This window comes from Centroberyx gerrardi, chromosome 8, assembly GCF_048128805.1.
Source record: "Centroberyx gerrardi isolate f3 chromosome 8, fCenGer3.hap1.cur.20231027, whole genome shotgun sequence".
Lineage (NCBI taxonomy): Eukaryota > Metazoa > Chordata > Actinopteri > Beryciformes > Berycidae > Centroberyx > Centroberyx gerrardi.
In genome coordinates this window covers 23,914,218-23,934,974 of record NC_136004.1, presented here as the reverse complement: position 1 = coordinate 23,934,974, position 20,757 = coordinate 23,914,218, and the positions used below count along the sequence as shown (strand labels likewise).

The following is a 20,757-nucleotide window of genomic DNA, read 5'->3' as shown; positions in this document are numbered from 1 at the left end:
AGATACACAGATGTTTTTGAGAAAGATGAGAGCATAGAGTCACCCATTGTGCAGTGTGCCTGGATGGGGTGCAATACTACTGCTGACAAGGTTTTTTTTGTTTGTTTGTTTGTTTTACATAAATAGATAGAGCCTTAAATCTTGTAAACATTTTGAGTCGGCCCTGGCAAGCCGCTGTACGGCTCTGTTGTGGAAGAGCGGCTGGCTGTCAAAACCTCTAAACCAACTCAGACTCCTCTGTCAGATGGCATTACTGTTGGCTGTGCCTGTTGAACTGCAGAGCAGAGATAAATCCACTCATCAATACTCTGTCTGACTGCTGACCCACTGGCCTGTACAGTAACCCAGAGCGTGCCAAAGACAACCGCACAACGGGTGGGTTCAATTTACTGTCAAGTCAATTCAAAGAGAGTTTACATGATGAAATTGTATCCATCGAGCGGATTATAAAAGTGTTATACCACCCCTCTCAAACGGAATGAAATGTCATTCGGAATGGGACAGTTCAATTCATTACCAAAGTGGGTTCTTCTCAAAAATATATTTTTTTTTTTGCATGAGAGGGTTGTCATAGTCATTAATAAAGACTAAATACTGTCATTATCATATGAATAGCAGTTTTCATTTGGATTTTATATAGATTGAATTGACAATAGCCCCAGGCTGTACAGTGAATGAACACTGTGCCATCCAAATTCAAGCAAAGGCCTCAGACTTGATCAGAATTATTTATGTCAGAAGCCCAAAACTATGTGGTTCTCAAGACCACAGAGAGACCTGTGCAATTCTCTCAGATGAATTCTCCTCCAGATGAATTCTCTCTGAGCCGCTGGCCAGCAGACCCGGCTTGTACAGCTGTAACACATCTCCCATAATAAGGTGCCAACTATACTGAGCACCAAAACCTGAGCAGAAAGCCAATGCATAATGGGCAACACGGACGTAATTACAGTCCAACGGCAACAACCAAAGAAAAATACTGAAACACCCATAACACAAACTAAAAAACTCAATTACTGAACTTAATTTCCACAAAAGAAAACCCCAGCCCCGCTTCCCCTTACTATAATTTCATTTATAACTTTCTGATGCAGTCATGACTCTAGGGGCTTGTTAATGCTTGTAGCTGTGTGCGCATGTACTGTATCTGCACACACACACACACACACACACACACACACAGCTCCTCACCTATATCGGCCCCACTCAGCGCTCTGCCCAGAGGCCACGGTCTGATGTCTGTCGCCTTGTTGTTGATGGTCAGACTCTGAACGCATCCCATGAAGCCGCGGTTCGCCCCTGTTGCCCTGACCAGCCAGTAGGCGTTCGGGGATCCGCCCACATACAGCGGGGAGCGGAAGGTGATCTTGGTGTACTGGCCCTGCAAGAGCGAGGGTGAAGAGAATAAAATGTGTTTCATCCTTCACTAAATTCCTTCACTTCTATATTGGGATTTTGAAGGAGATCCAATTCCTGAACTGACTACATTTAAAATGAACTACAGCCAATATTGTTTGTAATGGACAAAACATCCTGTGTTATTAAAATAAACAGTTAGACATTTGCAACGGGAGAGGAGAAACTCCGTTAGATTCTTCATGATGGTTCCTTAGAGTGATAATGATCTCTAAATCAATATTGTAATTAACATATTTACAATATCTACTTAAATGTGTATATAAGGCGACATAAACAGCGTGTGTACTTTCACTAGGTGGATTTATCCACAAGGAGACTCAATTATTTCCATATGTATAGAATGTTAACAAGAAATATTGGACCAAAATCGATTTAAATAATGAAACATACATGCTGATTGATTCAAAGAGTCCTGAGTCTTTGAATAAATCAGCATGTATGTTTCATTATTTGCAGCTGAAATGTTTTCCCTTGCCCAGCAAAAAACACACAAAAAATAAATAAAAATCCACTTCCATACTGATTTGTTTGTACATTGCTTGATATATTATGAGGCCCTTCATCTGTATGTACTGTATGTTGCTGTTACCTGTGAGCGTCCAGATATGGGAGTGTCGTTGTCCATGCGGAGCCAGCCGCTCATGCCGTCTCTGAAGACGGTTACTGTGTGCCACTGGCCAAGCACAATACGACTCTCACTAACGATCTGAGCTGCTCCTGTGCCACAGTTAAACCTGAAGGACAACAGAACAGACACACAGTTTTAATTGATATGTAAACTGTCAAGAAATAAAATGGTTCAAATGGTATAAATGTGCCCTCAAAGGTACACTGCTGCTAACATGGTGTTAATATGCACACATTTGGTCCTAAATGTGCAAAAGCATGTATCCTTTTCAACAGAAAAAGGTATAAGGGACAGTAAAAAAAAAAAAAAAATAGAGAAAGCCCAAGTGAGAAAAGTTCAGTGAAAAGATTTTTTTTTCTGAGGGGGTATATTCTCTTTAAAAACACTTACAATTTGTTATGAATTCACATAAAAGTTCGCCTTTTTCTCAAACGTTGCATTAGAAAAGATTTCCTTTAAATCCCTTTTCTCAATTCAGCACTCACTACTTATAAGTGAGTGCTAGAGACCAATATACCTGACAATGTTTCATGTAGGATTTCACTACATGAAATCCCAGCTAAATTTAACATTATAATGACCATTGGTGTTTTGTTTATATCCCCTTTGAGCTGCTTTCTATCATCAGTTTTCATTTGTTTTCCTCTTTGTTGCTTCTGAAGAATTTGTTTACCAGTGGAAAATTGTTCCTGAAACTGTCAGCTTTATTCCAAATAAAAGCAAGAACCAGTTTTTTTTGTATTTTTTTTATATAATCTAAACCATTGAGTTTGCTCTTGACTGACAGTATATGTCAGATAACATCAGTTTTAAATGTATTTATTATGTCTGGGTTGCCTCTCAGCAAAACCTTCAAGAATCTACAGAGCCATAACTGATACACACTGGATTGGGGCTTCAACATAGTACCAGGGAAACAGTCAGTTAGTGTTGTACTCACCTGTAGTGCAGCTTGCCCCGCACCAGGGCCAAAGAGGTAAAGTCTCCACGACCGTGTTCGTTCTCCCCACAGTACAGCAGCAAGCCATCCTCAGAGTCTGACTGCACCAGAGAGAAACTACTTTAGAGGCTTTTTCAACCTTTTACGAAAAAAAAGTTTTGGTGGAGAAACTACACGGTGCCTTACCTTGAACTCAATAGTGACCTGAAAGGTCTGGTAAGAGTTCTTCAGGGGTTCAAAGGTCATGTGCGAGTAGCCAAAGAACCTGGGAAAGTTCACCAATACCGCTGGAGAACACAGAGGATGAAATAATGACAAATCATTTGAAAATAAGGATAAGATATTTTATCCTTTTGTTCAATTAAAAATGTTATTCAACAACACAATTTGACTACGAACACGTTATTATTTATAGTAACAGACCTGGTGGGTGGAGCTTCATAAGGAGGAAGGGCTACATACATACAGACAACCACAGCTATGATGGCCGCTAAGCAGTTTTACTGCAGCTTGTACCCATCTAAAGGCATGAAACATGTATAATGGGCACTCTGACAGGAGCTGTTCAGGCAGGCAAGAGAGCTTTTTTTTAACTTCCCCTCACTCAGACTTTCTTAAACTGTGAGATTTGAACAGGCAGAAGGAGAGATGGATACAATCACACAACAACAAAAAAACAAAACAAAAAACAATGGGAGAGCAGAAATCCAACTGAAGTGCATGGAGGAATGTTGCATCCAACATCCCTGCTGACAGACAGAGTGGGAAGGACACACCGTAATCTCCAAAAAAGGACATCTGGCTGCAGACTCTCTTTGAGATCCTCTCTCCAGACAACTCTCTATTTCTCAACAATGAAATAACATCAAAATCCTCTGATTACTGACAGGTAAGCCCTTCTCTCTGACGTCCGAGAGAGTTGCTGATTTGTAGGACACATCACTCATGTGCCTATGTACTTACTCACTCAAACACACACACATGCACGCACACACACACACACACTCCTTTGTAAAATCGTAAAAACGTGTAAAAAGTGTTAAATGGTGTAAAATGTGAGGTTTTTACCCAATTCCTCAAAAATTGACTTTTTGGAGATTCACAGGATGCTAAGAAAACTATGGAGCTGGATGAATATAAGTTTAGTTTTTATGTGATTAATGTCTATAGGTGAGAAAGGGCTACTGCAAAACAGATTGAAAGCCTACTCTGCATTTCTAATATATTAATATGAAGTGATTATTGCTGTACAAACACTTGCTAGCACAGGGAGGTAGAAGCAAACAGAGTATATTGTAGGTTGTAAGAAGCCAATAGAACAGTGAGGATGCAGTGATAAACACCATCAAAAGTCCCAAATCTGTATCAACCCGGTTTCTAGCCTCCACTAGTGATACTGCAGCAACTGCAACCTATTTTTCCTCAAATGTTGCATAAGAGAATTCAGTATGCATACTGTAACACACAACTCATGCCTCTAAAACAACAGATTGCCAGATTATTCTCTCTGAAGGCTGAAAATGGGAACACAATTTGAATTTCCCAAACAATAGCTTTCTAGAGAGGGCAATAGTGCAGCACTATTTACTATTTCAGTGTGTGTGTGTGTGTGTGTGTGTGTGCATGTTGTGGGGAATAGGGTTCTGCATGTGATATGTGATATATGTATATTTTCTCTATTTCTACTATACTTTATAGTGCGGAGCAGATGCCTCCTCACTGTCTATGCTGGAGTTCATCTGTGTGTGTGTGTGTGTGTGTGTGTGTGTGTGCTTGTGTGTGCATGTCTGTGTGTACCTAACCACACATCTATGCCTCTCTCACCCTCAGAGCAGGTGTCCCCTCTTCGCCCCAGGTTGCAGTGGCAGCGCGAGCCTCCGCTGTCGTAGTCGCTGAGACAGAAGCTGTCGGGGGGGCAGACCGTGTCGTCGCAGGTCAGGTCGTACACACGAGGCACCTCGCCCTTCCAGGGGGACATGGTGGGGGCGGGGGTGGTGGTGGGCAAAGTGGTGCTAGGGGTGGAAGGGGAGGGTTATTGTAAAAAAGTAACTTTTCAAGTCAAATTGTTGATTTGACACCACTGACTTTTGATATTTTACAATGCATTATCAGTGGTTTGGCTAATAACAATTTATCAACTGCAAATGCAATGCTGTCTTGCATTTGTTGCATTTGTTGTATCTAGCGCTGCAACTAACGATTATTTTCATTATCGAATAATCTCTTGATTATTTTTTCGATCAATCGATTAATCATTTAATCTATAAAATAATGACAAATGCCCATCACAAGTTCCCAGAGCCCAAAGTGACACTTAAAATTGCTTACTTAGTCTGATCAGCAGCCAAAAAAACACCCAAAGTATTCATTATATAATGATATGAAACAGAGAAAAGCAGCAAATCTTTGCATTTGTGAAGCTGTAACCAGGAAATGTTTGGTATTTTTACTTGATAAATGACTAAAACGATGTATCGATTATCAAAATTATAATCAATTAATTTTCTTTCGACTAATCGATTAATCGACTAATCGTTTCAGCACTAGTATCCTCGGGTTGTTAGACCCAAAGCTATAGGCTGGCTTGAAGTGCAAAGCAATGTACAAGCCAGAGTGTACGTGACAGAGAAACAGCCTATATTCCTGTCTGTGAAAAGTAGCCAGTTCTACAGTGTGACCAGTAGAAGAGAGTTGCAAAAAACACAAATTCCATCAATACAAACAGCAGCTCAAATTAATGTGACATTTTAAATTGCCCCTTTCCTCTGAGGGACCCTTTGTTCCTTGTATTTTAGGGGTAGAATTTAACTGTAAAAAGCAAAATGTTCACCCACATGTAATGAAACAGCAGTAAGGCCAGCCTACATTGGCTCCAGTTAATGACATACCCACCTGAAAGACAGCTCAAATTGATGTGACATTTAAATGGGAGAGTGTGGAAAAAGCAAATGGTAGATAGCTTTTAGGGAGAGCACAGAACTGAGAGAGATAGCAACCTAGCAAGAGGTGTAGCAATACAGCTCCAACAGGTATTTGGATTTTCTCCTGCAGGTTTGATTTGGTGCAATGAAAACAAAAACTTATATTTGAGATTCCTGTTTTTTTTTCTTTTTCTCTCCATAGAAAAGTGCCTGTATATGATCAACTTTGTCTTTAAAGGTCCCATATTCTACACTTTCCAGTGTTTTATTTTATGTCTTGAGGTCCATTCAAAGCTGTTTGTGTGGTGTCATGTACCAAAAACACTCTCAATCCATTTTACATGTTCATTTTCCAGCATCTCTTTGAGCCTTGCCAAGAACAGGCTGTTTCTGTTGCTGTGCCTTTAAGGCTCATTAACATTAACGACCCCTCTGTTCTGATTGGCTAACCGTTTCAAGAGTGAAACGTGAGACTCCACAGACATGGCAGCTACAGACAGCAAGAGGCAGGGAAAACTCTTCGGTAATAAACAATGACAACCGCTCAACCGCTTTGAAAAAAACACTTTGTTAGCCTTTTATTTATTACAAAAATTATAATGAACGAACCTTTGTGACGCCACAAAGTTACAGAAGTCCAAACAGCTCGTTAAGAGTCTCGGTTTTCTAATATGGATTGTGTGGATTTAGTTGGCGACTGTGTGTTTTGATACTTTCACAATGTTTAGATAGCACATCCAACTCCTTTATAATCAAAGACGCAAGAGAAAACCCGTTTTACACACATTTTTAACACACAGCACCTTTTTAATTCTAAAGCTGGGTTTCCTTCAACAAAACAGATATCACTAACCTGGAAAAAAAACAATGTTTCCAGAGTGTGTCTTACCTGGTAGTGGTGGGTGTGGCAGATGTTGTGGTGCGCAGGACGGTGCTCTGCTCTGAGGTGGTTGAGAAGACCAGATCTGTGAAGTCTGGGAGGATGGAAGAGGAGGTGGAGGAAGCTGGGGCGGCAGTGGTGTTGGGAGGAGCGACGGTGTTCATGCGGTAAACCACGTTCTGACCGGACGGCGGACCGGAGCGGGAACGGAGCTGGGACTTCCTGTTGTCTTCATTGATGCCCGGGAACGGCTTCAACTTGGAAGAAGAAGAAGAAGAAGAAGAAGAAGAAGAAGAAGAAGCAGAGAGGAAAGGAAGGAGATAAAAACACAGATGAGGAAAGTAAAGACATAGTAAAAGATGTGAGAAATGATGCGTTTAAGTGAGACGCTGCAGTGTAACTCGCATTTTTGAGGCTGCTGATGAAGTGAAGATGAATGCACCTGAAACTTAAAATATTTGCATCATTGATAACCCACCTCTTCAATAAAGATATCGTAGTCAGAGTCGTCAACGTCAAAGCTGTCCTCATCTTTGATCCTTGAATCTGTGTAACGCTGCCCGTAATCTCCGCTGCCAACATCTGACGTACCTGTTGAGAATGTCCATGATGATAATTAAAGTTAAGCATTTATTTTGTTGATGAAAGTTAAAAAGATCCATATAATATTTGGAGTGGGTCACAAAGATAATTTCAAAGGGTAAAATGACAATACATATGAGTTAATTAGTTGTAGCAAACAAAGAGGTGGTTACAGTGAAATGGCTGAATGGTCAAACACAGATCCACAGTTGGTTGAATGGTGAAATACAAGTCCAAGTATAATGGATGCTGGTCAGAGAATAATTAGAAAACAGGAAAGAATGCATGTGGCACTGTAGACTTTTAGCTGGAATTTATGGTACAGGTGAAAATAGTAATCGACTTTAAAACTTTTTTTTTTTTCACTTTGTAGCATGAAATTCCCAATGGGCAGTCAACCACTTAAACTGGCTGCCCCAAATATCTGTAGTGATGACACTCTTTTTTATTGTTCAAAAACTCTGACTTCTAACATCTATATAAAAAAAAGGAACAGTGACCCGTATAAAACTTTCCTGTGTTCTCATAAGTCGTGATTGTGCCTTTTTGCCATTATCGACAACAAGAGTTACTAAAAAATGCATTAACATTGTTGGTTAATATTCATGGGTTATATTCATGGATTCAAATTAGGTTATGTCGGTTGAAAACAGTGATTTCTATTTGACTGAAATATCACAAGGAAATGACTGCAATGGTATTAGCCAGACACACTGAGTCACTGACACACAGAAGAGTGACAGCATCTTATAGGTAACTTTTGTGGTCTACTGTTTGCTGTACTATAACTTAGCGAGAAAGATCGATGTCTCCATAATCCATTAACATTTCACCAAAAATATTTTGGAATTGTCAACGGTAAAACGCATCAGAATTTTGTCTTGAATGAATATGACCACCATGGGTGCTAGTTCCCGCTTTCCCTCCATATTGCATTATGCAGTATGACCACGTATGTGTGACGTCATTAATGATCTTTCAATGACACAATGACAGCTACGAATATTGATGATCACATTGTTGTCATGACCCTGACAATGAACAGCAACTGCAGTCACAGATACAGCCATCCTAGAGGTCCCATTTTACATGCTTGTTGCACTGTTGCTGTACTTTTGCTTTTGCTTCTTTTACTACAACCCATCAAACAAGAGGAATTGATTAGAAAATCTTGCAGTGCTGACACACACAAGATGGTAAAGAAAGATGGTTGACTGTTGTGCAATGGCTGTTCCTGTCAGGCATGATCATGGATGTGTGATGATGTGTCACTGATGATGCTTCAATGATGTTAGTTGAACATCATGGGACAAAGACACTGAGCAGTAATACAGCTGTTGCCGGCCTGATGGCTCTACCTGTTAGCCTGTATCCAGGCTGCTGCACCATGTAGTGAAAACTGTCTCCTAGATACACATCAGCACCAAAGGCTGCTCACAGAGTAGAAAGACAAATCCAGACAGTGAGTACAGTAGGTAAGCACAGTGAGCATGGCATGAAACAATCTTCTTGGTCAACTAACCGCAGTGGCATGAAAAGACAACTTAATTATTTAGCAGCAAAAAGCAGTGTTTAGGATAGAAATGGCTAGTTGAATAAAAGTTGATGAATTCTGCCCAAGATGAATAAAAAGAGAGGGAGGTTTTCAACAATAATCCCCTTCGTAACATTGAGAAACTGACATTTTCCCTTCCTTAAACTTAGTCTAAATATAGTGTTATATATTTGGTATATGTTTGATTTGTTGGGTAATATGCTGTAATATATAGATTTTACATTTTAAGTATTTAGCTGATGTTTTAATCCAGAGCAATTTTCAGTGAGTGAGCAGGTAGGGGTTCAGTGTAGGAACGTAGTGCAAGATATTATAGATACTGTAGCATCAGTGGCAAAAAAATGTGTTCAAATTCACAGCAATTATTAGAGGGGATGTTGAAGTCTTAGCAGATGGGAATGGGAATAATGGGAACACAGTACATCCAAATAAGTGGGAACAAGTTGTTTAATTGTGCCATAAACTATAGTAAAGGACAATGAAGATTTTGACCTGTTCAAAAAAGACAGTCCCCTTTGTCTTTAAATATTGACCATAAGATATTCATAAAAGAAAAGGTGGACAATCACAGAGCACAGGTGCAAAGTTCCAAATACAAACAAGGGGGAAAAAACCCCAATATACTCAGATGCAGAGTATCTGTGATACTGAATACTGGAAATATTGCCTCAAGATGTTCAAAATGACAGTCCTTTCCACATAAAACAGTAGAAACAGTTGGAAAAACAGAGAAGTGCCTGTTCAATATGACAGCTCTCCTCCCTCCTCTCCTAACCCCCGGAGAGCCTAATCTTGTGTTACATAACAACATCCCCTCCCTCCCTCTTGTCTGCTTGCCCTTGTACTTCCCCATTCATCTTATTTACACCAAGTTTCAGAAGTGAATCTAGTTATTGGACAAGTTGGGGGATTAATATGTAATATATAGGGATATTACACAGCATATACATTTAGTATACTGTATAATTAATCAGATATGCCACAGAAATAGTCTTAAATAGCTTGACTTTTAAGCCTGAAATGGATGCAGAGGTTTAAACTGTTAATTAGCAAAGCCTAATAACATTAAATCCTGAATACGGAGTGCTGGCATACAGAGAGGGGGAATGCCCAAAACAGCCTTCAGCAAGCTAATCTGCTGTTGTGTAACAGTCCCCCTTGCCCCATACTACCCCCCTTCCAACCACTACACACACACACACACACACACACACACACACACACACACACACACAGATCTACCAAAACCCCTCGTGAAGCCTCTGCCTTTTATGCGAAATGGGGGTTGGGGCAGTTAATAGAGAGAGGGACAAGAAAAGTATGTCAGTCGCGCCCACCCCCGCAGTTCACTGGGGTGGCGGTGCGTGGCGTGGCGTGTGTGTGTGTGCATGTGTGTGTGTGTGCATGTGTGTGTGTGTGTGTATGTGCATTAGGGGCATGGATGGGCAGAGAAGGGGTCTGCCATCCCGCCCTTAATCCTGTCTGATGAGACTCGGACGTAACCCGCTTTCATCCCCCGCTGAGAGACCACGCTTCTCTTTCTCTCTCTCTCTCTCTCTCTCTCTCTGTGTTTATGTCTCTCTCTCTCTCCGTCTGTCCGTTTCTCTCTCTAACTCACTCATTTTTATCTCGCTTCACGTAACGTTCATCGACAATATCGCGACAGCTTCTCTCTATCATTGTCTCTCTCTCTCTCTCTCTCTCTCTCTCTCTCTGACCAAGCCAGCATAGCTTAAGGTGCTTAATTCAATCTGCCCAGTTTAACAGTTTGACAGCTAGTGTAGCGTGTGACGCAGCGGCCTGTGTGTCCGCCCACACGGCTTTCTAGAAAGAGCAGGGTTGTCAACAGGTCTCCAGGTCACAGAAAAACCCAGGATATAATGTGTGTCTGCGTGTTTGTGAAGTGTATGTGTGTGTGTGTGTGTGTGTGTGTGTGTGTGTGTGTGTGGATGTGTGGGGGCTGGGGGGGTTGAGAAGAGGTTCATTTTGATGATTATGTCTAATCTACTACCACTCCAGCTCACTATGCACATGCATACACACACATACACACACAGGTCCTGTGCATCCTGTCTGCACGTTTGAAACACACAGCAAGTTAAAAACACACACATACACAAGAAAAGAAGAAGATCAAAAGAAGGGGTGTTACTATTAATAATATAGCATTTAAAACATTTTCATTCATTGGAAAGAAAGAGAAGATATTGCAAACATAATAAATAGTCACAGTAGACCTATATATATATATATATATATATATGTGTGTTCAAACGAACACATTAAGCTCACTAAGCTTTGTTGGTATTAGCGCTTATGTCTGTAGTTAAACTGCTTGAATGTCATGGCCTTCAGTCCATTAAGACATTACTGTTGCTGCATGTGTGTGTGTGTGTGTGTGTGTGTGTGTGTGTGTGTGTGTGCATGCATGTCAGTGTGTATATGTATGCCTTTGTGTGCATCTGGCATTCGCAGGTGTTTCTGTGCATGTGTATGTGTAACTGGTACACACATATACCTGTGTTTATGTGTGTGTGTGTATGTGTGTGTGTGTCCTCGCATTTTAATATCAATCAGGCCGAAACGTCCCCCTCCCCCACATACCACCAGCAGCCAACCACATCAAAAATAATAAAGTAAATGACTCTGTTGCTCCGTATCTCCCTCCATGTATTTAAGGCTCCGGTCAGAAAACCCACTGACACACAAACACAGGCGCTGGCCTACATGCAAGCAAGCGCTGAGAGAGGCAAACTGCACGGCAGGTCGACTCAGACTGCACATTATTTTAGAGTGAAAATCTTGATTCTTTTGTTTGGTAAGTTGAGAAGATTCTGTGACCCCCAGCACCCAAGAAATATATTGTAAAATTGAAAGAAATTGTCACTTACAGTAGCTGAAAAAAAGATGATCCTACTTTTTGGGGATGTGAGGTTTTCATTTGACGTCAGCAATATGTTTATTATGGATTCAAAATTTGTTAAAGATGCTACATGTCATTTTTTCTCATTAAAATATTGTGACATCAGTTGTGATTAATTCACCCTAATGCTGGCAACAAAAAAAAATGCTGTTTCCATTGAAAACAGCACCAACAATGATCTGCTTCTTGCTTTCATTTGGTCCAGTTTGGGAGTTCTCAGGCTTGATTCACCATGAAATTGATGCAGGTAGACTTGTGAGTAAAACTGGCTGGGGGAAAAGCTCAAATTTATACTACAGTACAGAACATAGTGCTAAAGGTCATTATTACACTTGGGTTTCATATGAAAATACTACAAGGTTGGCCTTAGTATATTTGAAAGAATTTCAAACCAACTTTGTCCCAGCAGGAACTTCACCTCCCACAGTGCCACATCTCAATTACTCAATTTTCAATTTGATATAGAGGGGTCACAGTTTGGAATACATTTTCATATTTAGCAGATTCATCTCCCTCCATAATGTATTTAAATGAGAAATAAAAGAGGTTTTGATTTCAGGTAGCTGCTAATGCTCTCAGTTATACATTTGATGGATTACCTAATATCCTGGAGATTTACATGATTTATTAATATTTGTTGTACCAGTTTACTAATCACTATTATGTAACTACATTTCATTAATTGTGTTTTCATTATTGTAACTACTTAAAATTAACTTGTAACTTAATTAGTACAACCTCGGTGAGGTTTTGATATAAGCTCATAAGTTCAGTGTGTTTCTCATATGTTTGTTTCAAATATGTGACCATTGCCGTGAACACAGTACATGTTTGATTGTGAAGAGGGATTCGGTGACGTGACAAATGAGCAAAGCCTGATCAGTCATAGTTGTAGTTGTAGTTGAAACCAAACCAGTGGCAAAGTCCTGGCTGGCTCTGTTTGGGAGTGTAGCTGAAACCTGGCTGCCACACCACAGGCACACTCTTTGGCTCGGAGATGGACTTTCGATCTTACCGAGAGTTCGCACGGGGTTGTTGATTTGGCTCGGCGGGCTGGCTCCGTGCACGTTGACGGCCCGCACAACAAACTGGTACTCGGTGTCCGGTATTAACCCCTTCAATACCATGGAGTTCGCCTCGATGGGTTCGCGGATGTACGTCCACTCCGTGTCCATTTCTGGCCTGAGAAAGAGAGAACGTTCATAAAGCCATATAAACATTTAAATTAAACGTACCATCTGCATATTAAAGATTGTTAGATCTTAAGAATTTTACAATACATTATCAGTGGCTCGAAATGATCCTGGCTTCATAAGCATTTTTTATTTCACTAGGAGAAATTTGTTTGTTCAATTTGGTTGTTTAAGTCACTGACAGTAATGTAAATATATAATATATCCAAAGTTAGCATTTGGTAATTTTGACTTTGATGAAGTAAGTTTGCTTTTACCCAAGGATCCCAAGGGAAATCAAATACATAAATGTTGCAATATCAAAACCACATGTGACACATTGAAGTTGCACACATGCATATCACTGCCAAGCATTACTACACACACAAAATACACTTACATAAAATCAATAACATTGTTTTGAGGAAGCTTTGTGTTTTGAGAGTTATGTTGTGCTTTTGTGAGAGATTCCTTTCAGGGTTATTTGTATAGATTATCTTTGACATGTTCATCCTGCCGTTTCACATTCAGATACCACATTTGCATTTAAATGTGCATACAACTAATTACAAAGAATGTAATGATAAGTATACTGGTAACACTTTACAATAAGGGTACATTAATTAAGGGTTAGTTAATGCTTAATAAGAATTAACTAACCCTTAATTAACAGTTAACTAATGTGTCTGGTAATCATTTACTAATGTGTTCATGTTAACTACGGTATTAATTTATACATTATTTAATAGTCATCTTTATAAACTATTAAAAAATGTATAAATTAATACCTTAGTTAACATGAACACATTAGTAAATTACACATTAGTTAACTGTTAATTAAGGGTTAGTTAATGCTTATTAAGCATTAACTAACCCTTAACTTAGTGTACCGTTATTGTAAAGTATTACCAGTATACTATAGATATACTATATGCTTTTCAAACAAAACATGCGATGTTACTGTTTATGAGGCTGTTTCAATCTCCAAGTCTTCTTTGCCTCAGTCTACTCGGAGAATTATAAAAGTATAGCAAACGGCGACATCATGACCTCTTGAACTTCTCTTTTTTTATTCTCCCTATCGTCTCCAACTTCCATCTGGAGCTGCCATCTTTGTCCCGACTTTGGTGACTTGGACAGGCGCCTGGAGCCACGACTATTTGTTGAATAGAGTCATCTTCGCCGCCACTCAGTGTCTCTCTTCAGCGAGATTTCTTTTGATGTGTGAGGGGAAAAATTTGCCTCTGAGATGGCTCTTGTTTGAGGAAAATGCCCCCGCATGCAAACACAGACTGACTCATGTATACTCTCTCACAGTAACTGACAGTTTCTTTGCCTCCATCTCTCTCTCTCTCTCTGTTTCTCTCACTTTCTTTACGACACCCGCCTCCCCTCTCTCTCTTCCTCAGGATCAGGACAGTCAAGGATGATGGTTCTCTGTGTTATGCTTTTTGATCTCTCTTCCTTCATGTTTTCTATATCTTTCCGAACTTTGCTTTTGCCGTTTTCTTTAACCTGCAATTCTTTCAATCTGTCTGCAAACACAGACTGACTCATGTATACTCTCTCACAGTAACTGACAGTCTCTTTGCCTCCATCTCTCTCTCTCTCTCTCTCTCTCTCTCTGTTTCTCTCACTTTCTTTACGACACCCGCCTCCCCTCTCTCTCTTCCTCAGGATCAGGACAGTCAAGGATGATGGTTCTCTGTGTTATGCTTTTTGATCTCTTCCTTCATGTGTTCTATATCTTTCCGAACTTTGCTTTTGCCGTTTTCTTTAACCTGCAATTCTTTCAATCTGTATCTTTTTGTAGTGGAGGATTTTTTAGAATCTCTCTGCCTTTCTCTCTTTCTGTCTAGCAAATCACCAGAGCACTCCAGGAAAATTATTTTTGACTAGGGCTGAACGATTTTGAAAAAATATCTAATTGCTATTTTGACTGATATTGCAATTGCGATATGATTTGCGATATTAGAGGGAATGATCATTTTTACATCATTATTCTCATTTTCATTGAAAAACGTATTAAAATGATTATGGTGTGATTTTTGCGGGGCTCTGTACCAAACAAAGATGTTTTCTTAAGTCTGTAGAATATGATGTGTAGGCCAGGTCATCTCTGCAGCACGACAATATTTAATTTAAAATGGTATTTTGACACACATTTCACCTTTAACAAATATTGCGCCTCCTGCGATGTGAAAATTGCAGTAGGCCATATTGTGATTTCGCTAAAATTTCGATAAATTGTTCAGCCCTATTTTTGACCTCAACTTCTTTGACATTACAGCCTGAGGACTAGTCTAGACATGGGAGGTCCTGCATGTGTGTGTGTGTGTGTGTGAGAGAGAGATAGAGAGAGAGAGAGAGAGAGAGAGAGAGACTAGCTACTACTGTAATATCTGGACCCAGAAAGCTATTCCGAGAATCTGAATTTCATTCTTTCTCATGTCCCAACTGACCCTGGTGTCAAAACATAGCGGGGTTACACTGAACAGACCAGCAAGAGCCTCACGCAATTCAAAGTAAAAGAGAACAGTGCACTATGTATAAAACTGTATTGCAGAGAGAGAGAGCGCATGAAAAATGTTAAAAAGCAGCATGCAAAGATTTGAGTTAAGTGACAGCGAGTGAATACAGACTGAATATGCAGCTACCTACATACGCATGAACATGGATACAAGATTAGAAAGGGATTTCATGTAAAAATGTTGATCTTTTATCGAGATGGCAATGGGTTTTTTTTTACTTTGATGCCAATAAAACACTCTGAATTCAAAAATCCTAAATATTTTCATCTTGCTCAATCAACTCTTTCCCCAGATTGTGTCCATCAAGTGTTCTACAGTAAAAAAAAAAAAAAAAAGCTTAATATGATCAGGCAAATTGGCTGAGAATGCTTGATATGTTGGAGCAATGCTCTTGGAAAAAAGTTTATCTGCATTGTCTCTCTCACCAAGTTTTGTCCAAAGACTTACGGCTCATCAATGAAATGAATGAATGAACAGACAGCAGATAAAGCTAGTCAGTCTTTCAACTGTTCCTCACACAGCCAGTGATGGAGCAAGGCTTTCACTTAGGCCTTTTCTCCTCACCCATAACCACTTCACACTGCTCCTCACCTGCTAAGTGTCCATACGGGCGGGTTTGATGGAGATTTATGTGACCTGTGTGTGTGTGCGGAAGATCATTTCTGTAACCTTGAGCCTACGTCTGAAAAGCTGAACAGAATCACGAGGCTGCTGCTCACGATCAGGTATCTTGTGTAAATGTACACTACCAGTCAAAAGTTTGAACATGCAAATTTTTCTTTATTTTTACTATTTTTCACATTTTAGAATAATAGTAAAGACATCAAAACTATGAAATGACACAAATGGAATCATGCAGTGACCAAAAAAGTGTTAAACAAATCAAAACTATCTTATAGTTTAGATTCTTTAAAAAGTATCCGCCCTTTGCCTTGATGGAAAGGAAAAGGCTTTGGAAAGAAATTCATACATAGGATCAACTTCACTATTTATATGTCTAAAAAATAAAAGCATTTAAGCATAAGCTTTAGATCAAAATGGCAGTTCATTCAATCAGGTGTGTCTAAACTTTTGACTATAGTGTATTTGCACATTGGCTTTGTGCAAATATATTCATTGATGGTTAACGGCCTTATTTAATATAACACTGCTGCTGTCACTGCCATGTTGCTGCCCCCCCCCTCCTTCCTCCCAATTAAGAAAATCAGCTTCTGCTTTACTGTGTAATCTGTCATAGTTTTTGGAAACTGACTTATGCATGTGACCATGTGACCATGTGAGGTTGATCTCCGTCAATGGCGAAGAATGCTGTTCTCCGTTCATTAAAAATGAACTTTCATTCGGTTTATTTATCATTCAACTGACTGAACATTCAATTAATCATTGATGACTTACCTGATGTAAGCTACCAGGAAGTGCAGGACAGGTGCGCTTCCCTCGCTCTCTCCTTGTTTCCATGACAACGCCAACTCTGTGTCAGATACAGCCGCGACGACAGGCTGGGCGGGGGGTGACGGGGGCATGCACATCTCTGTTGGCAGAGAAACAAATTGAAAATCATTGAAACATTACAATGACAACAGTATTATAACAGAAATAATATCATTAACTCAATGGATTCCTACCAAAACTCTAGTTCCTTAAGACAATAACATAATAATAACTATAATGGAAGGAAAGGAAACATCAAAATTCAAATGTAGTAACTCACAAAACACAAACAATACTATAAATACTAATAAACTACACTAATAAAATCAATTCTATAGGCAGAAGAACACAGAAGTATAATCTCACCATACTAACACTAATTACAGTTACAAGACAGTACCATAATATCACATTTTACAGGTGAACACGTGTGTGTGTGTGTGTGTGTGTGTGTGTGTGTGTGTGTCTGTGTGTCTGCAGATGCATGCACATGTCTGCAGGAGTAAATTTACGTTTACATTTTATGCATTCAACTGATGCTCTTATCCAGTGCAACTTACACTGAAGGTACATGCATGTATGTGTGTGCATGTGTGTGTGTGTGCATGTGTGTGTTTATTATTCCTACCATGTGCCGCAGTGCTGACGTCTCTGGGCATACTGGGTCTACCCTCCCCTGCCCATCCATACGCTCCAACACTGACTCGGTACAGTGTGTTCACCTTTAGGTTACCGATCTCCACATCCTAGAAGATGGAGCGAGGGAGAGAAGAAGGAGAGAGAAAGACAAAAAGAGAGGGCAGGAGAGAGGGAGAAAAAGAGAGAAGGGAGAAAGGAAGGAAGTGGAGGAAAAGAGGGGTAAATTACTGATTGCGGATTCTTTCACAGAGTTCAAGTTTGCTTAGTTTATTATTATATATTATTAGAGATGAGTGGGAAGTATATCAAATCCAGACCTAAGTAAAGACACACAAATTGTCAGCTGTGATAGAGAGCGGTAGCAGGGTCTAATCCAGTAAAAAAAAAAAACGCCAAATGATACTTACAAAGCTTGCTTGTCCATCAAACTGCCCCTTTGAGAAAATAAGAGCAGAGATATTCAGTAATATTTGAGTGCAGAGTACAGACAATGTAATGCCATTTCATAGTGAGTCCAAAATAAATCAAAATGCAACATACTGTAAGAAATCTGCAGGTTTACCTTCTTACAGAGACCTTACATCTAGCCTTAAAGAAATATGAGGGTGAACTGCTGTGATTACTGGTTTTCTAAGATTTGGTCAGTAAAAACGCTAAATGCTGTTTTTCACCTGCAGATTTCATTGTCTTTCTCCTGCCTCCATTGCTTTTTAAGTAGTACACTAATAAAGCCGCCCTGTTAAGATTTTGCTGACTATAATACCTGCAATTTCCCATATTGTCCGAAATAAAAGCCAGAAGCAGATAGGTGAGGGTAATGATTATAATGGTTATAATGGGAGCAGACACATTTTCCCTAGCATCTTGGCCACTGATTTGACAAAGATATATTGATGACAAAATGCAGCACTTATAGCTGTGAAAGAGTTACAGCTGTTAAAGAGCGTAGGCCTACTCACAGTGGTCAGCATGTCCAAGCTGAGAGGAACCTCCAGCAAGGAGGCTGAGCCCAATGGACGGTTGCTCCTCATCTCTGTGTAGAAGACCTGATAACACACACACACACACACACACACACGGATACATATAAAAGATATGATCAGAAAAAATACAGCAGATGAATGACCTACTAATATATAAGCTGACAATTTATGCAAAAGTTACATGGGTGCCTCAAACGTGTCACAAACTCTATCAATCAACATAGGATCCAAGCCAATTTCCCAAATTGACTCCCCGACAACATCTCATGCTCCCATAAATATTGACAAGAATATCATTCTACAGCGTTACAGTGGCTTTCCTCTTCTGGATGACTTCTTCATTCCTATCCTCCTATACTATTATACTACTATCCAAAAGTGTAAACCAATAACATCCATAAATAACCCATAGTGTTGTTATCCATAATACATACATTTAAATAATTGAATGTGAATAGTGAATATCAAAAATGAAACATCAATAGTTGCTGTTTTTGCACTGAACTTCCCAGAGATCACTTGGCAATACTACTGTGTACTACTGGTACTGTGACGTCTTTTTATTTGAAGTTTCTGTTGAGGAACTTTGAGTCTGTGTAGGTGTTGCTCTTTTCTTTGCCTGTTCAGCCATGGTTGCTATCGCTGCTCACGCTAACTACCCATTTCTTCTTCTGTTTATTCCAAACAAACCACTGTTGCTGCTGCCAGAAATATAAAATGCATTGCTTCCTGTGCGCCACGGGATTTCTTTCTGGGAGAGACCTACCTGACACCGGGTGCTTAGAACAGAAACTGTAAAAGCTTTCACATGAAAATGTTGCGGGTTATTACTGTAAATTTAGTCATCAGAGAAATGAGACCTGTTGTGTCTGTGGTAGGTTTGGCAGGCGTTCATAAATGTCATGTTTGAGATGTTCAATTAAAGCAGTGAGTGTTGCTGACAGGAAGGTAACCCTACTGATCGAGCACTCTGGTTGATTGACAAGGCAACATACCAGTATCTCACTGACAACAACACATTATCAAGACGTGTGTAGGCAGGGACAATGCAGACAAGGCATCATGAGGAGGAAATACTATGAGAAAACAGGATTATTTACGAACTTCCAAAGTGACTGGCCAATTGAACACACACATGCTAATCTGTGAGTTGTGGGGCAGCAAGCTAGCCGACTAATCCTCTTAGTGCAGACATATGGCAGAGCACACAGTGTCAAACTGATCTACACTTTGTTAATGTCTTCCTCAAAACAAACACTAGGAAGGGAGGGAGGAGAAAAGAAAGGGAGGAAGGAAGGAAGGTTCAGGAAGGAACGGAGACTTATTTGTTATTGAGTATCTCCAACTCTTTGTTGATTAAATTATTCTCTTTGATGATTCAAATATCATTTGTTGATCATTTGTCTAATGATGGATAAAAGGGGGACTGCTGGTTACAACACTGTTAGGTGTTGTGATTATTATTAAACCCAATTATTTTCCCTCTAACTGGAAGTTTGTGACTGTAACTGTGAGATGATGTTGAAAGGCAGGAGCAATAAAGCAACACAACAAGATGATTTCTGTTTAGGATTCTTCAGTAAAGGTTGAAGGCTGCAAATGAGTTTGTCTAGTTCCAGCAGAAGAACAAACTGTGTTCTTGCAAAGGCTTTTTATCTATTTCAAAACATAAAATAATACAACAGAGTGCATGAACACAAACTTTACCAGTGCAGCTTGCCTCTGACAAGCTGTAGTAGTTATAAACAACCCAAGAATGCTGACATAACAACAAAATGCAGACATGCACTGGAAACTCGAGAAACAAGCTACAGAGCAAAAAGAAAACTGAGATAAGCTTTTGAGGACAAATCACCATACATTGCATACATGTTTGCATGTTAGTATCTGTTTACCTTGTTTTGAACAATAGACACAATTATGTGCAGTTTGGCAATCTCTTGATTGCCAAACAATTTTGGCAATCAAGGGACAAACCCTTGACCCTTGATTTGGCAATCAAAGGACAAACCATGATGTTTCTCCAGCAGAACATACCTTAAGTAATACGAATATTACAAAAAGTATGAAAATAGTCAGAAACTTTTAGTGACAGAGCTCCCCTAAAACATGTGTGGCCAGGTGGTTGATATGTCTGCAAAGGGTAGAACCCA

At 39.7% G+C, this 20,757-nt stretch overlaps 1 protein-coding gene across 4 annotated transcripts in view; it reads right to left on the bottom strand.

Moving 5' to 3' along the window:
* egflam (EGF-like, fibronectin type III and laminin G domains) overlaps window positions 1-20,757 on the bottom strand; it is a 37,675-nt gene that overhangs the window by 8,450 nt on the left and 8,468 nt on the right. For 2 of the 4 annotated variants that reach the window (XM_071917993.2, XM_071917994.2), the window contains exons 3-14: window positions 18,581-18,667; window positions 18,029-18,055; window positions 17,611-17,728; window positions 16,947-17,082; window positions 12,864-13,030; window positions 7,267-7,379; window positions 6,798-7,045; window positions 4,812-4,999; window positions 3,174-3,274; window positions 2,988-3,088; window positions 2,009-2,153; window positions 1,192-1,381 (exon numbers count right to left, since the gene is read on the bottom strand). In XM_071917993.2, coding sequence (XP_071774094.2) covers window positions 1,192-1,381; window positions 2,009-2,153; window positions 2,988-3,088; window positions 3,174-3,274; window positions 4,812-4,999; window positions 6,798-7,045; window positions 7,267-7,379; window positions 12,864-13,030; window positions 16,947-17,082; window positions 17,611-17,728; window positions 18,029-18,055; window positions 18,581-18,667 — 1,621 coding nt within the window. Of the gene's footprint in view, window positions 1-1,191; window positions 1,382-2,008; window positions 2,154-2,987; window positions 3,089-3,173; window positions 3,275-4,811; window positions 5,019-6,797; window positions 7,046-7,266; window positions 7,380-8,728; window positions 8,804-10,930; window positions 10,949-12,851; window positions 13,031-16,946; window positions 17,083-17,610; window positions 17,729-18,028; window positions 18,056-18,580; window positions 18,668-20,757 lie in introns of all 4 variants that reach the window. The other 2 variants (XM_078285305.1, XM_071917992.2) reach the window with 2 other exon arrangements.